The sequence below is a fragment of the Diuraphis noxia genome, unplaced genomic scaffold, assembly GCF_037042655.1.
Source record: "Diuraphis noxia isolate RWA-SAM2 unplaced genomic scaffold, SU_Dnox_SAM2 contig0003, whole genome shotgun sequence".
Taxonomy (NCBI): Eukaryota; Metazoa; Arthropoda; class Insecta; order Hemiptera; family Aphididae; genus Diuraphis; species Diuraphis noxia.
In genome coordinates, this window is record NW_028301713.1 from 66,488,824 (window position 1) to 66,507,500 (window position 18,677).

General features: G+C 28.2%; 1 protein-coding gene across 1 annotated transcript; it reads left to right on the forward strand.

Annotated features, from left to right (window-relative positions):
- The first annotated feature begins 6,214 nt into the window (after positions 1-6,214).
- On the forward strand, positions 6,215-18,357 carry LOC107164774 (small subunit processome component 20 homolog). The gene is made up of 31 exons (XM_015512720.2): positions 6,215-6,381; positions 6,549-6,835; positions 6,931-7,264; positions 7,339-7,557; positions 7,616-7,897; positions 7,959-8,203; positions 8,412-9,265; positions 9,326-9,485; positions 9,551-9,700; positions 9,781-9,957; positions 10,051-10,176; positions 10,303-10,469; positions 10,533-10,974; positions 11,125-11,342; positions 11,427-11,808; positions 11,921-12,107; positions 12,191-12,388; positions 12,472-12,605; positions 12,725-12,863; positions 13,320-14,189; positions 14,371-14,538; positions 14,608-14,833; positions 14,896-15,089; positions 15,178-15,348; positions 15,451-15,855; positions 15,927-16,109; positions 16,187-16,478; positions 16,550-16,794; positions 16,888-17,046; positions 17,173-17,442; positions 18,154-18,357. Exons 1-31 carry the CDS (start codon positions 6,343-6,345, stop codon positions 18,301-18,303), a joined length of 8,073 nt encoding a protein of 2,690 aa, XP_015368206.2. The 5' UTR covers positions 6,215-6,342; the 3' UTR covers positions 18,304-18,357.
- Positions 18,358-18,677: the final 320 nt, after the last annotated feature.

An 18,677-nucleotide genomic window follows, 5' to 3' on the forward strand; every position in this document is an offset into this window, starting at 1 on the left:
TACGTAACTTAACCCATTAACCCAACCACCTAGCCCCCTAGGTTACAACCTTCAACCCAGTTGCGCCACTGTACAAGCTATATATAGTCGGTAGCGCAGACCAATGTGAAAATATCACTTTATCGCTGTCAGTAGGTAGGTACCATGATTTAAGATACAATACCTTTTAATATTGTTTGTGCTTTAATCGTAAAGGTACCTATCATTGTTCAGATTGATATTGAATAATATTATAACAATGTTTATAATTATTATAAAAACAAATATATGTAATCAAAAAATGAAAATTATTTAGATATATACCATATATTTACTTCAATTTAACATTTAAATCACGTTAATGGGTTTTTCAAAGTTCAAATTGTTTAGCAAAGGATTGAAAATTTAAAATAAGAATCCATGTTTAGTATATTTTAGTTCATTCTGTAACCAAAAAATCTAAAATATATACCTATACATAATTTTTTTTACAATTATTTTAAATTCAAATTTGGATGAAATAAAATAACATATCAAATAATCAATAATAACGATTTTATTTTAGTGTTGTAATTTAAAAAAATTATTCGTACGTAGGTACTTGAAACTTTTAAGTTATATTATTTTATACAAATATGAAAATATGTAAATAATATATTAATTCAACTTACAGCCCCTCAAACTATACGAAAAAAATTTGTTTTACATATATTTAGCACATAAATTCACAAGCTTAACTCTGAAATTCGCACTGACTTCCTTCCCTCAAAAAAAAAAATGTTTAATTAAAAATCTAAGCTCAACAGAAAAATCTAAATTTAACAAATAGAGGCCAGTTGAATGCGAAAAACTAAATTGAATAAAAAAACCTAGCTGAGTTGAATAAAAAAGTTAAATTGAAAGAAATACAATTTGAATTGAAGAAGCACGAGTTGAATAAAAAAGGTCAAGTTGAATGAAAAAATATAAATTGAATAAAAAATATAGGCAAAATGAAAAAAGCTAAGTCAAATAATTTTGCCAAGTTGAATAAACGCTATTGTAAAAACACTAAAAACGGTTTAAAAAATGTAAATCATTTTAAAAGTTAAAACGCTCATCGCACTATGTAGCTTAAGAATTTAAAACCATTTTAACGCCATCATATAAAAGTAGTAATTGATTATAAGCTCTTACGCACCATTGTCAGATGAATATTTATTATTTAAATAAAGTAACCGTTAACGGGCACGTACGATATCCGATGGATTTGTTAGGTAAACGTCCATATGGTATATGTGAAACGGTCCTAATTCCTGTGTGTTCAACATCATTTACTTCAACGCGATATTAGTGATGGATAGTGATGTCTCACGAATTAAAAGGTGGTAAAGTTAATGAAAATAATCAACTCAAGTAAAGTTTAGAGGACTGGATAGGATTCTTAGCGAGATGCTTTCGCTATCAAAATTACTAAATGTGCTTGTTGTACAGATTGTTTTTGAAAAAAAAAATAAAAATAAAAAAAAAAAAAGATGCTTTCGCTGATTTGCATTAGGACAGGGTGACCATACGTCCTGTTTTTTACAGGATTATACTTTATTTGGGGTAATCGGTAAAAACGATAAAATTATAATTTATTATAATAATTAATAAGTAGGTAATATAGTATAATATAGTATTATTATTATATTATAGGTAACAACAATTATAGGCCGAGCGTCTTATCGAACCCATACCAAATAACTGTCGTAGATAATATATATACAAAAATATGCGAACAAATTCTATTATATTATTAAAGGTTTAAAATGTATTACTTTGGATAACAGTAGTAGGATTATCGATATAAATTGAAACATTCATACATTTTGTGTCAGTTACATTTCGACGTAAATACTGTTATGTACCTAGCTGAAGGAATAAAAAAAAAAAAAAAGATTCAGCTATATTAGAATATTTCGACAATACTTATGTGACCGCCGACCGGTACATTTAGAAGAATTAATTCGACACAAAATAAATGCATACGTTTGCGGAATTGTCCACCCTTATTTCCACCTCACGTGTGGAATGTCCATAATATCACATTGAACGATGATGATCGGACTAATAATGAAACTGAGGAATGAAATCATACCTAGATTAGTGAGCCATTGCCATCCCTCTATATGGATGAAGTCAGTGGCGCAACTAGGGGGGGGGGGGGGGTGCTAAAAGGTCTTTAGCACCCCCAAGTTAAAATTTAGCAGCCCCTGTTTTTTATATCTAACTATTATTATTTTAGTGAAATAGTATGAATTTTATGTTTTTAAATGATGGGAAATTTCCTGAAAAATATGTACAACTATTTGGTCGTATAATATAATTCGTTATTTATCTTTGTTGAATATTGAAAAAGATTTATTCAATCAGATTAACACCGAAACTATTTTGAATAAATATTGCATGAAACCCAGAAAAATTATGCTGCTTTAAAATGTATAAATTATTATTTATTTAATAAGATTATGAAATTAAAATGTTTCAATATGTTACTGATATTGTATTTAAAAAAATAGTAGGTATTATAAATGTTGTTCATTTTTTTATTTTTGTAAAAAGTCTTTATATGTGTTTTAAAGTTTTGATGTGTCGATTAATATTGGTAAATGTGTAGGGGGTGTGATGCATTCACAGATTTAGCACCCAACATTTTAGTGATCTAGTTGCGCCTATGCTGGAGGTAGCAAATGACAAAACAAAATTAGCTCAATATGAATGGGGACACAACAAAAAAAAAATTGAAGATTTATGCAGAGTTACAAGATAAATTAAAAAATATCTGTGATGAATATTCAAGTGGGGAAAGAGATATTCCAAATTTTTTAAAGGCTATAACATGTACTATCCGATTTTTGTGATTTTAAATTCTGAGCGGAGCGATGAATGTTTTACCATGATATGTGTTTTTATTTGTTTTATTTATTTTTATTTTTTTTGTGTGTCTGTCATCACGTTTTGGGGCAGTAAAAGTTCTTCGTTTTTTGACTTCAGTACCTTGTTCGATCAGAAAGTGAATCTAGTTGGTACTTATGGGGTTCAAAAGTAAAAAATTCTTAGTATTTTTCTAAATATAGGGATAAATAAACTAAAAATTAAGGGAAAACGGGAAAATTTACGCACAATCAATTTTCGACAAAATCAATTTTGGTTTTTGATGTAACTTTAAGACATAAAATTTTCACCATATGTTTATATAAATATATTCTATCCTCCATGCAATTTTCAAAAATGTTCGACTTAAGTTGAACTATTCATAGGCATTTATAATTTTCGATCATTATTAGTTTTTTTTTAAATTCGATAAAAATTTATTTCTATAAGCATTTAAAGTTTGAATTTGGACAAAATACGTAAAAATCACGAAAATTCGCAAATTATTTTAAGCTAGAAATTCATGAAAAATTTTCTTTTTAAATCTAAGATTTGAAAATTTAATACAAAATTCCTTACAAGTTTATCAATCTTTGAATCTTAATCACAAAAGAAATGTCCACCAGAAATTCAAATTAAGTTTTTATGAGCGTTTGAAATTTAAATTTTTAAAACATTGGATTTTCACTAGATATCTTTTAGCGATTTTCTTATTTTGGTGTAACTCTAAAACAAATGACCGCAGATACTTGAAATTTTCACTAAATATTTATACAGGCATTTTCTATATTTGATAAAATTTTCAAGATATTTTGATTTGTTTTGAGCTGTTCACTGACATTTTAATTTTTCAACTTTTTTAGTTTTTTTTTTTTTATAAATATAATATCATTGGATTCAAATTTAATTCCATGCATTACAGTAACCCACTTTTAACCTACTGTACAGCAGAGCGAAATCCACGACTGACTCCTTTTAAAAAAAAAATATGGTCACCCTACATTAGGACAACTGATATACTCGTTAAAGTGTACAATCGATGTTTATGAGAGTAACATTTTCCAGTTGGGTGGAAACGGACCAGATGACTTCTACTTTGCACGAGGAATCGGACAAGTCCGTCACTAGCCTCTCTAGCTTTTAACCTATCTGCATGTTAGACACCGTTGGTAAGTTATTAGAGAGTTAGGGTTCTCTTATGAATAAGGCTTATATAAAGAGAACCTCGCGAAAACACGGGTGAACTGATTATACTAATCAGATTAGTTTTCGGAGGGATTGTTCCACTGTTGACGCTATCAATATGGTTCTTTATTTGGCAAAGTGGACCAACCACAAAATTGACGACCCAGATTGGGAGTTGACTCGAAGGAGGTGATCCGGAAAACGGAGCGTGACATCCTACTTGCTGCCCGGTCCAATAGGCGGAAACGTGGCAGCTATACGTAGCATGGACGTTTGTATTTGATAATTCTTCTGGACTTGATATAGGATGAGTGATAAGACGACCCAAAGACCTCACGTTTCACGTAACACAGACTCTTACGGGGAATGGGGGCTTCAGGTAATCAGACTATATACTATACCTGGGGGATCTATATGATCTATCCCTTTCATCATCCCCTTAATTACGCCACTGTACAGGATCTGCTGTGCGGTCCCAATGATGTCTTGGTTTGTATGAAATCTCTGAGCATACTATGTTGACCTTCTATACGCAATGGTTGAAAATATACTTGGTTGTGAGGAACAAGATGAGAAGTTAGCTGAGGCTAAACGCTAAAGTAAGGGCCAAGGGGCAGCCTAATGGTAGCCGCTCCAATAACGACTGAGCAGACTCCGGGCAAAAGTTAAGAGGACACATAGTTGTTAAGTTAAAAGTTAAGAGTTAACTGCAAATTATAAGTTTATCTCGATTATTTAAAAGGTTTTTTTTTATCATGTAATATGCAATCTGTACAATTTAGCACAATAAGCATATGCGAGAAAAGTAACACAACAGGCGAGAAAGACGTGATTAAAGAAGCCACCCATTAGCAGAGGCAGTTTTACGGGGGGGTCCAGGGGGGGTCTGGACCCCCCTCCCCACCCCCAGATCCCGAGTTAAGGCTGTGATTCATTATTCGCTCAGGGCGCTTGTGGTTGACAGTTATTTTTTTTATAGCTATTACGATTTTTATATGCTGCGGATATAGGTACGAGGTATACGCTTATATCTAATATATCTTAAATGCCATGTTTTTTTTTTATGTAAGAATTAAGAGGTTAACCTTTTTGTCTTATATATTATGAGATAATATTAAAGAAAAAACCGCCACTGCCCATTAGTGACACTTTAGCTGTTGTTAATATGCTTCATTATATTAATTTAGAGAAGGTAACGATATCATGATCATTTCAACTTACGACCTACGTTGTGGATTTTCAGGAAGAGTTGACATGGATAGTTAAAAGTTAATATGGAAAAAAATATTGACTTAATTCAGTTTAAAAAACGTTAATCTATAAAATTTAATCCACATAAAAAGTGACTGTGCCTATCTAATTTAATACAATATATCAATATACAAAATTATTTTATCAAGAAAATATCCAGTACTGTACTGGATTATTTTTATTTTATATTAATATTTACGGATCTATAAACGAAGAATTTCAAAATGCTTTTAACTCTATGGATTATTTTTAAATCAACTGAGAAAAGATAATAAGTTATTTCAACCAGCAGTTAAACTAGTTATTAAGTTCATAAGTTGATTAGAAAATAAACTAAATAGTTTAATTAAAAAGTAAAAAAAATAATTAACTTTTTACCTATAGAATGGTGGGCATTACCCACCTTTGCTTACTATGCAGAGAACTAGGTAACCTATGTGTATAAACTATAAGGGGTGATGACCATAACCATAAGGATGCCGACTGAACCATATATTTACAAATGGCATGTTTTCAACCTATCAGCAATTTACTACAACTAAAGGACGTCTCCGTTTCATCAAAATATTAACGCGAAATTTTCTTTTAAAAACATGTGTACGTGTTCCTAGAATAGGTATAGGTTACTGAGAGGGCTTATTGTAAAAACATCTATGAATAACATTTTAGAGGAGATAAATATTTGGTTCCGTGAGAAGTCTGATTGTTGATTTTTTAAATTTTATTTCCAAAAAATAACTGTCAAAAAAAGTTTTAAAAAATCGGTTAGTTATTATAATATAATTTTATAGTTCAATGTGGCCATGTGGGTGCATTGGTGCAACCACTGCAACCAAATCGTGCCCATGGCCATGAGGTTTGATAAGGAGTGCGTTATCAAACATCAATTATTATCAGCTTATCACTGACGATAGCCGACCTCGTGGTTCGTGGTTGTGCTAAGTGTTTACTATTTTCAAATTTCTACTTAATTTGAATTTTATTTTGACATTAATAGCTTAAGTTTTATGTATTTTACATTATTTTAGCAAGATGAAACCTCACCGGCATAAAGAATACAATAGGTTTAAGGTAAGAACCCTGTACAGAATAACGAACTTAATAATATAATTTTATGCTTACAATATTTTAGGTGTATAAAATAACATTGTCTAATACATTTATGCTTATAATATTAATATTAAATATAATTCTACTCATATCATGCTATATATTTAATATTTGGTTTTGACTTTTAGTTTCAACCATTCAGTGAAAGAATATCGGAAATTGATGTTGATGTGTTCCATCGTGTTGGGCATAGCAATGAAGATTTTGATGACTCTCAAAAAACTCGATTTTCTCAGTCTATCGAACGATGGAATGATTTAAATAGATCTGAGAGTTACAATCAATTATGCATTAGCTTAAAGCAGTCACAGTTAGAAAGCTTGCCACAACTCTTGGCAAGAAAACATGAAATATCACAAGTCTTATTTAAATATATGGATGATTCTGATCCACTTTCAATTCAAGCTGTATTAGAGTAAGACTTACCTCTTTAATTTTAATTTTGAATTGTATTTCGTTTTCTGATTTTACTTGTTGGTTTAATTTTACTATGGTATTATTATGTTAAAGGTTTGTTGTTGCATTTGCTCAAGACTTGCAACAAGAGTTCTATGAATATTTCCCTGAGTTTTTAAGACTTTGTATAAAATTATTACGGACAAAAGATGCTGAACAAATTGAGTGGTCGTTTACTTGCTTAGCTTATTTATTTAAGTTTTTATGGCGTTTAATTGTGCGTGATATCAAACCTGTATTTGAGTGTATTGTCTTGCTACTTGGAGATGACCAACCACCTTATGTGAATGATTTTGCAGCAGAATGTTTTTCATTTGTGGCCAGAAAAGTGAAAGATAAGAAAAACTTTTTGAAAATGGTTCTCAAAAACTTAAAACATAAACGAGATGTAAAATATATAGTTTATTACAATTATTATATTTTATACCTGTATATTTAATTAACTTTTTACCTATATTTCAGAGTATATATGGTTGTTCCAAACTTCTTTTTGAAGTAATCAAAGGCATGGCTGGTGGTTTACATACTTGTGCTGATTACTTTTTACCTGTTTACTTAAATTCTCTTGCTGACATAGACATTTCATATAAGTTACTGAATGATGTATTGGACATGCTATTTGATAACATTTTCGTACATATTGAACCTAAGAAAAGTACACCTATATGGACAATACTTAAGGTATAAAGTATCAAATAAATAAAAATGTTAACTCTAATATTAAATGTTTTTAATTTAGAAAACAACATCTGAGTTTTTGACAAATTACAGTAACGACCAAAATGAAAGGACTTCTGATAATTTAAATCAAGCTTTGATTCTCTGCCATCGATTTGTAGCTCATAAAAATGGATCATGCATTCAAAATTTGACTGAAATATTTGAATGGGTACTTGGTTATTTGAATTGTGTACCCCAGTTAGCTCAAAATCATCTACATACTTTGAGTTCTATTGTAAGCACACTCTGCCTATCAAATATTGGTCTGCCGTCATATCAATCTAATGTTTTAATAGACAAAGTGAGTAATATACATATTATACATTTTAACTTAAACTAATTTTATGTATTTTAATTTTCAGGTTATGTCATTAAAAAATATCAATATTTTAGTAGCATTTACTGAGCAAATGTACACATATATTAATTTCGAGCTTTCGATTATTCAAAAATTTTTAAATTTTGTTGCTGAACTCATTAATTCAAATCAAGAAATCCCAAAATCTATAATTGTTTGCTTATCTAGATACTTAAATGATAATTCTCCACTTAGATCTTACGGCTATGACAAATGGAGGATTAATTACAGAAATACACTTTATGGAAGGTAACACATAGTTTAATATATTATGTTATGTTCTTCGCACATGTAAACTTATCTAATTACATGACGTGTTACATAATCTTTTAGAAAATTTCATAAACTTTTAGTTTAAATCTTAAGAGTTTAATCTAATTTAAAAGTGAAGCAAATTAATATAATATTACATTAATTTGATCAATTTTAACAATAAAACATTGTTTATTTTTTTCAGACATAATGAGAGTGAAATAATTGGGAACTATGTAATCAAACATTTAAAACATATTCAAATTAGCAATTGTGATGCTGATGATGTTCCATGTTATCTGATTTTACTTCAGCATTTTTGTCACAATGAAACACATTCTACAAAAATTTTAGAAAATTTGTTCGAATTAACAACAAACAAATTAGAAAATGATGATGTTATAAATCTTTTTTCTTTTCTCAACATTATTGAAACAATTATGAGGTTGAAAGAAAATTTAAATAATTGGTTCGATTTGCCTAAATTAATACCTAAACTTAGCTTACTTCTAAATAATAAGTTTGGATGTTGTGCTTTAGTATTGGAAATAATTCATATTTTAATTTCTAATTTACAAATTCAAATTAGCGATAATTACATCAAAGACTTAGAAACTAAACTTATTGATTTACTGTCATCACCTTATCATCAAGTACGTCTTACAAGTTGTAAAATATTAGTATTAATAAATTCATCCACACATACACATCTTGTGGAAAGAAATAGCCTTTTCAAATTATTAGAATCTGTGGAAGTCGTTCCAGTTTCATTAAATGAATATCGTGCTCGTCTTTTACGTATTCAACACTTGGATAATAATGATACATTTTTGAATACATACAAAAAAGTTGAAGATGCATCAGAAATTGCATTGAAATTCCTTTTAGGCAATCTACACATCAATTTCAGGCCAATTTGGGATCCAGTTGTCAAGTTAATAGTATCACATGCTAAATCATCAAAAACATTTTGGCCTGTTTTTGAAAAACAACTTGAGCTGAGTGTCAAACAAGATAATTATGTTATCAAGCCGGCTGAACCTAAAGAAGAATTTATGAGTAAATTTATTATTAAACACTGCTTTTGGTTCCATTTTTATAGTTAAATAAATTTTTCAGGTGACTTTATTTTGGAACGTTATAAAAAGTTGAATAATACTGCAGAGCGTGTGGATATAAATAATTATAGAATTTTATTATGGAACAGTATGATGGACTTTGGAGAACTAATAGAATTGAAAAATAAAGATATCGTAACACATTTTCTAAAGTTTATAAGGTAAAATATTAATATATTTAATATGTTTTAAATAAATAAATAAAATAAATGTAATTTTTATTTAGATCTGAATACATGCAGAGCAATTCAGAATTAGCAAATAGTTGGAATATCAGACAAAATTCTAATGAAGAAAATCTTGAAACTGAAATTGAGGATAATTTAAATGAAACTAGTTCTGATGAACCATTTAGTTCAAATAAATCTCTTACCAAGTATTATTTATTTCTAGTTCATCTATGTTGTATAGAAATTTGGATGATATTGTATGATTTATTTATTTATCCATTTTTAGATTATTATTATCTCATTTAAAGTTAATGTCAACCATTCGTAACCCTAAAGGAATATATAAAGAGTCAGAAGTGTTTGATGTTTATTTAAGTCTTCTTTCAAACAAGAATGCTGAAATACAAAAAGCTGCTTTTGATTGTTTGTTAACATATAAACAAAAACACGTTACTCCTTACAAGTAATACAACTATAAATAGAGTTTTTATGTATTTTCTGCTATTAATTATTTTTATGAATAATTAATTTATGTTTTTTAATTTTAATGTTATAGGGAAAACCTTTATAAATTAATCAATGAAAAATCATTTAAGGCTGAATTAGTTATGTTTAGAGTTGACTCAGAAAGTGAAGCCATATTACCAGAGCATCGACCACTTTTAATGCCCCTTATCATGAGGTAAATGCTAAATAGTAAATATTTATAAAATATAGTCATGTGTTAGTAAACATTTTATAAAGTACTTTAAAATGACTTGTTTTTATTTATTAAAACATTTTTATTTTACAAATAATTATATTTTAGAATGATTTATGGTAAATTATTGGGTGGAGGTGGCCCAAAATCTGGTAGCAAGTGTTCTGGACAAAATCGACGAACTGCTATAATGCGTTTTCTTGTTGGTTGTGAAGAGCGTGAACTCATTGTTTTTATGCAAATGGTATTCAGGGTACTTAATAGTCAAGTTCAATGTAAGATACATTGTAGTATTTAATTTTTAACATTATATATAAACAGTATTTTTTTTTTTTTAGTTTCAGAATGTCCCTTAGAAATGACACGCCATATAGTAGACACTCTTGAGTTGGAACATGTCCTCCCACCTAGACGTTTATTATCTTCCGTTAATATGTGTGCTGTTATATTAAAGCAATGTGGAGCATTATCAGGCACAGATGGTCTTTATTACATGTTACGAGTTTTATTGTGTGTTGGAGCTAATGTAAAAGCTATTTTGATGCATCGTTCTTCTGTACATGCTGGATACTTCAGCACAATATCCAAAGTTCGAGTTACCACTGTTGAAACATTATCAACTTTCTTTCAACATTTTGAAAATTTCACATGGAACAAAAATTTTTTGGACTCTGTATTTGAAGTGTTTATTGAACCATCATTGAGTAAAATGCCAGTCGAATGTTTGCAACATCCCACTCCTTTAATGAAATTGTTAGTGGTTTGGAGCCAAATACCAAGGTAATTATTGATATTGTTCTATAAATAATGAAATCATAAGATTGTTTTATTGATATACTTTGTGATTAGGTTTCTTTATATATCTTTATATATTATTATATCTTTTAGATTTCTATTAGTTTTAAACTGTATTAGATAAATTGTTTTCAGATACTATTGTTTATTGGGATATCCTATAAATAATCTAACGCCAATAGAAATTTTAATAAATATATTAACATCAGACAAGACTCATGGCGGAGTTAAAAAAATTATTCTTGAAGTTATAGATAGATTATTAACTTTTGATGGAACTTATAATGATGCTATGGATGTTGATGTTCCAGCTCTTGATATACCTCTCCCTTCATTACCCTCAGAGTATGAAGGTAATAAAACGTACAACATATAAATATTTAAAAATACATATATTTCATATATCTATGTATTTAATTTAAATTTATTGTTGATAGATGTTTTAAATGTTGGTTCTCGTTTATTATATCGTTATCTTCCAACTATTCTTGAGTATTTGTACAACGAATTATCAAAAAAAAGAGGCGTTGGCCTTGCATCAATCGAAATGTCTATATTGACTAGAGCTTCTGAACTAGTGCGAGATCAACAATCTAGTTCAAATTTACTGTCTTTATTGTTTCCGGTTTTATTGAAAAAAGCCACAGGTGATGACATGGCTATTGCTCCATTATTTGCTACTGTTAATTGTTTAGTAGCAAATGTAGATGATGTTGGATCATTACCTAGACAGTTAGCCACACTGTATGGTACCGTAGTTGGACAACACAGTAGAAATATGTTACTTGAATTTACTAAAATCATTGCTAAGAAAAGTCCGTAAGTAATTTGATTGCTATAAGAAAAATTATTTAGTTAAATTATATTTATAAAGGTCACTCTTCATAGTACCTTAATTTGTTATATTTAAATTAATTATTTTATTTAATAGGAATAGTAAAATACATTGTGATATACTCTATGATTTAAATGCTTGGGACAAGAGGCATTTGGATCAACCAGATTTTGATTGTAGGATGAATGCATTAAAAAAAATTAAAGTTCTGTTGGATAGTAATGATATATCTGTTGAATTTGGTGCATTTGTGATTTATAATTGTTTTTATATTTTCAATAATGTGAGTAATAAATAATAATGTACCCAAAAACAAGTCATATGCTGAAATCCATTAGATACTTATTTAACTATTATTGTTTATAGGTAAATGATATTGGCTTAAGAGATACAGCAAGTACATGTTTGAAAAATACTAGTTGTTATCTTTGCTTAAAATATGCTAAACAATCATCTGAACGGACATTTATTCTGGATTCTGTATTGTTACCGTCAATACGCAATGGGATTCAAGGAAGTAAAGAATTGGTTCAGTATGAATCAATTTCACTCCTAGGACATTTGGTTTGTTAAAAATGCTTTATAATTACATAATTATATTATATTGACTAAAACTATTATAAATTTAAACTATTTGCTTTTATTAGTCAAGGAAATGTGCTCATGTTCATTTCGTATTTAATGATTTACAACCTTTATCTAATGAAACTGATTTGGAAGGTGACTTTTTTGAAAATATTCAACATTTACAAACTTATCGAAAAGTGAAGGCCTTACATAGGTTGGTAAATTTAGTTTATATCTTATAAAAATGTTTAATTTTGCTTTAAATATGCTTAAAAGTTATTCACACAAATATTATTATTTTATTTTATGGTATTTATTACAATTATTGAATAGGTTTTGTGAAATCATGAAAAAAAGTTATCATTGTCCAAGATCTAAAACAATTGTACACTACCTTTTGCCATTAGCAAATCAATTTTTATGCTCTCAAAAATACTCTGCTAAAAACAGTCTGGTTGATGCTGCTATTGACGTAAGATTGATACCTAAATTATCTTATTGACTTAAAATATCTAAATTGTATACATACATTTTAATTTTAGATTCTGAGCGGAGTGAGGAATGTATTGGTTTTACAATAATGTTTATTTCTTTTTCTTTTTTATTCTGTTAACTCTTTTTTTCCCCTCTAAACTTGCTCAAAAGTATTAAGTGTTTATCTTTTCTGAAAGGTAATGTTTTTGTGCGTACAATTTCACGATTTTATTATATTAAATAATTACGGACTTTTTTTTTTGAAATTATAACAATATAATTAATATAGTATAACATATCCTAGACTGATAAACCATCTTCACTCAGAATCGTTTTTTGAATACAATGATATTACATCATTGAATTCAAATTTAATATCATCCATTACAGTAACCTACTTGTAACCTACTGTACTGAAGAGCGATATCCACTTACTTCCTTGCTTTTTTTCTAGGCTGTTACTACAATAAGTCGCATACTACCATGGCAACAATATGAAACTCTACTTAAACTTTATTTAAATAAAATGCGACAGTCAATTGATTTCCAAAAGCAAACGGTGCGTATAGTATCAGGTATATTGGACTCATTCCATTTTGATTTATCACGAGCAGCTGAAAGAGAGCCTAAAGTTATACAAAATTTAACTCCAGTAAAAAAAATTAAAGAAATTTCTCAGAATGTAACACAAAATAATATAATGGAGATTGAAAAACCAAATGATGTTGAAAATGAGATGGAATTAGATGATAATGTTAATGATGATGACGACGATGATGATGAAGAAAATGAAAATAATAAGATAAATGAATTGATCGTAGAAAAAATTCATGTTTTATGTCCATCAACAGCGATCAAAATTACTAAAGCAATTTCAGTTGGTTTATTGCCTCAACTCAACAAAAATCTAGCTCAGTATTCAGAATCTGATCGAAGTCATAAAATTAATAGGAAACAAGCTGAATTTGACAAAGAAGAAATGGAAATGTTGAAAATTCCAGTTGCACTGGCTGTAGTAAAACTACTAAAAAAGTTACCCAAAATCATGCTGGAAGAAAATCTACAAGGTGTCTTTATGAAACTCTGTACATTTTTGAAATCTCGTTTAGAAAGTGTGAGGCGTGTGACTCGTGAAACATTACAAAATATTATGGTAACACTTGGTACAAGCTATATGAGCATGCTATTAAATGAAATGACTGCATTGTTAACTCAAGGTTTCCAAGTTCATGTTCTCATTTATACAATCCATGCAATTTTTGTATCTTTAAGCGAACGTTTTGAAAAAGGCCATATGGATAGTTGTCTACCTTACATTTTAGAGGTAAATAAAAAATATCACACTTAGTACTTACTACATCATATCACAGAAAATTATTAAATTATTTAAATGTTCAAATATATTATGTATATTATATTATACTTTTATTTATTAGGTACTGGTGATCATAAATTTATATTTTTATAGTCTATTATAATTTTTAACCTATGTCTTTTAAATACAGGTTGTCAAGGTAGATTTATTTGGTTCAAGTTCTGACGAAAAAGAAGTAACAAAAATTGCAGGAAAAACTGTAGAAGCCAGAGGTAACAAAAGTTATAACACTTTACATATTGCTGCAGAATTTGTGACAGAAAAATGTTTGATTAATTTAATTATGCCATTTAAAGACGTACGTATTAATAATGATACTTTTTATTTTAAGTTTATCTAAATTTCAATTTTTTTCATTACTATTTAGATATTATTTTCAACATTATCATTTAAAAACATCAGAAAATGTAATGAGAGTTTGCGGCACATTGTCACTGGATTAGTTGACAATAAATTTATTAATACTGAATGCCTATTAGAGTTTGCATATGGTACAGTGTCTCAAAGTATTCCAGCACTAAATGAAAATTCCAAACAACAAATCAAAAAAAAAGAAGAGCTTAAGAAACCAGATTCGTATATTATTCCTCAGGGTACTATTAGTATTATTTTATTGGAAAACACAAATGCATTATTTATTTTGTTCTGATTCTAGAACCAAAACGTACTTCCACGCCTTTTGATGGAACAGTGTGTGCCCGTACAAATGCACATGAACTCGTTCAATTTGGCTTAAGTTTGTTCCAATTTATGCTGAAGCGTGAAATGTTAAAGAGTGCTGCTTTTTCACCTTTTGTTGATCCATTTGTTTCATTAATAATAGATTCACTTAAATCTCAACACATAAAAGTATACTGCAGATGCTTAAATAGCATTATATTCAATATTGCAATTAAAATAATAAATTGTTTCATAAAAATGTATTTACTAAATTTAGCTCATTACAATATCTCTACAATGCATGAACTGGCTTTTAAAACGAGATTTGCCATCTGTGAAGGAAAATATCAAATCAATTTTAGAAAGTCTGTTTGAGATTATACACAAATATGCAACTGGCCAAAATTGCACTGGAGACAATGCTGAACTTGTCATGTCTGCATTTAAGGTAAACACTAAACATTTTTATTTTGTGTTAAAATATCTATATCCTATATGTATCCTATATGATCTTTTATTGTTGTTAATGATATGGTTTTGTTATTCTCAGACACTTTCAACATTCATACGTGAAGTTAAATACCAAAGGCTTGATGATGATCAATTACGCCAATCTGTTCTTTACGCAGAACAAGAGCTATCGACTGTTGAGGATGGCGGTTGCACTGTAACTACAACATTTACACTCATTAAAGCATTACTAAGCCGTCAGCATAATTGCCCTGAACTTAAAGAACTCATGACTCATGTTGCAAAAGCTAGTATTACTTGTGAACGAGATGCTGTTCGCACCCAAGCACGTCAAACATTTTATCAATACTTGATGGATTATCCTATTGGGAAAGCTTTAAATGGGCATGTTCAATTTTTCTTGTCACAATTAGAATATGAAGTCCAAAATGGACGTGAATCTGCCTTAGAAATGATAACTTTATTAATCAAAACCTTACCACCCGTAATTATAGTTCATTTATCATGTAGTTTATGTGAAAATTGTTATGTTGCAAATATTTTTTTCAATTTTAGGATGTTCTAAGAAATCATAGTTCGGCCATGTTTATATCGCTTGGTGCACAAATGGTCAATGACAGTGTAGCATCATGTCGTAAAAGTGCAGCAGAAGCAATTACAATTATGTTAGGAAAATTGACTAAAAATATTATATCTACATTGTATGAAATAACTCTGACTTGGTTACAGGGAACTAAAGTAATGACCAAAAACATACATTAATTTACTTCTTTGGTACATTTATAGATTACAAATGGTTTTTTTTTTGTTGATAGATTATCCATAGACAGTTAGGTGCACAGTTAATAAGTATATTTGTTACTGCCGAAGGTGAAGAATTCAATAATAGGGTAAAAACAACATTGCCACTTTTATGTAAATATCTAAGACGTACAGTTATTTTGGATGGTCCTGGTCGTTTTGTTCGAATTCATACACCAGTTGAAAATGACCAAGATTTGGATCACTTATTATTTCAATGCCTACAAACTTGTGTAAATATTGCTAACACTTGCCCTAGTATATTTACTAAATCATCTTTAAATGAACAAATCATGAATATAGCAAGTCAGTCAACATTTATTTATATTAAACATAAAATAATAGTTTTCAATGTTTAAAATATACATTTATTTTAGTCTCATGTCAAGAATTATTACGAGATGACCATGAATGGGTAAGGCTAGGGGCTCTTCAATTTTTAAAGAAATATTTATCATCAGTAGATGTTAAGGCAGTTGCATTGTGTGCGTCGAAAAAAATTGATAAAGAAGAAAAAAGATTTTTGTACTCAAATGCTCGGCAGAGTGTAAAGAGCTTATGTTTAGATCTGGTTGATCAAATTATTCCAGGACATGAAATACTAGAAGATGTATTAAAAGATGTAACTATTTTAAATTCTATCTTCCGGAAAATTTTTTCCTATTAACAGTTTCATTAACAGATCAATAATTTAATCATTATGTTTAATTTTCAGACTATGGAAAACCTTTTATTTTTATCAGATATCTTAAAAAATGTACAGTCTAAGAAAGTCAAAGATGATAAAAATGAACTTTCTTTAGGATGGTTATTAAAAAATTTAAATAAACTCATTTATATAGAAGTTTCAAAATACCCTCAACATAACACAGTGGTAATTATTATTATTTTCTTTATAACATAATTTTTTTATATTTTATAGTATAGATTATTCTTATAATATATTTGAAATACCAAGTATTATTAAGTTTAATATTTTTTAAAATGTTATTTGGCTTAGAGAAAAACAGTGTTCAAATTCTATGGTGCCTTGACTCATCGGTTAGAACGTTCTAAGTTGATTTCAGTATTAAAAATAATTTTAAAACCATTGATTCGAGAACTTTCAACCACTGATGATGCAAGCATAGATAATAGACGTATTGCTAAATCAGCTTCAATTATTGTTAAGAAAAAATGTGGACCTGAATTATACAATGAAAATTGTTCTATTATTCAACGAATTCTTAACGCTAGAAGAGCATTAAGAAAGAAAGCATCTTTACTTCAAGTAAGTTATGATTATAATTCATAAACATTCTAATTTTAAAACATGTATTTAAATATTTAATCTAATATTATTATATAATCATGTTATGCAGTCTTGTTAAATATTTGAATAAATGTATTTAAACGCTTTTGTAGTATTTGGAATATTTTTTGAATTAAATTTTATTTACAATTAAAATCAAATTATTAAATATTCATTTTATATTTCATCAAAAATAGTTTCTTGTTTAATTAATATTAAGTTAGGTATTTTAGAATCAGTATTTAACTAATTTTTATTTATTTTCACTTAAAAGTATGAAGTTAAGTATTGAGTACAAATACTGTTTTTTTTTTATGTGACATTAAATCTTTTTAAAAAATTAACATTTACTAATTAAAAGGTTAATTATTACACTACTTGAACAATTAAATAAATGAAATTTAAAAAGTATTTCAATACATTCCAAGTGTTAATTACTTTTTCTTAAAAGTAATTTGAGTAAATGTATTTAAGATATTTTCTGAAGTGTGTATTCAAATCTAATTTTTACAAGACATATTAAATTATAATATATTGCATTAAATTTAATATTACCTATTATGTATGTATTTGTTAATTTATGTTTTGTATCAGTGTTCATATAATATTTACACAATATTACGAGCAGATGGATGTATACAAAATTTGGTAGATTATAATCTTTTATATTTGTTTTAATTTTAATTTTAGGTTGTTACCGACCCAGAATTAGCTGCCAAAAGAAAAATCGCTAAACAAGCAAAAAAGAAAGGAAACAAAAAGAGAAAAATGGAGAAACTCAAACAAAAAACTATTATAACAAGGATAAAAAAAGATTTAGATTTGGAAGAGTATTGTTAATTTTTAATTCATTATTGTGTCTGATGTGTAATAAATTATTCATAATATCTTTAATATGTCAATTTTAGTCTTGAAAAAATATCCTTTTTTATAGTACAGAATACAGATTACAGATATGAGGACATTTAAGGATGAATAATTTTGAATTTATAAAATATGGTAAAGTTTCTTACTGTGATCATTTTGATTAGGAATAGAGTGGAATTATTGATAGTAATTGCATCTAATATTTTATTTTTTTATTTAATCATTTATTTTAAAATTAATTATTTTTATTATTCTATTTAGTTTTGGTTTGGTCAGTAAACTTGAAAATTTAATAAAATGTTTCCCTTAAGTTTTATCAGTGGAATTAAAAATATGTTAAACTTAAA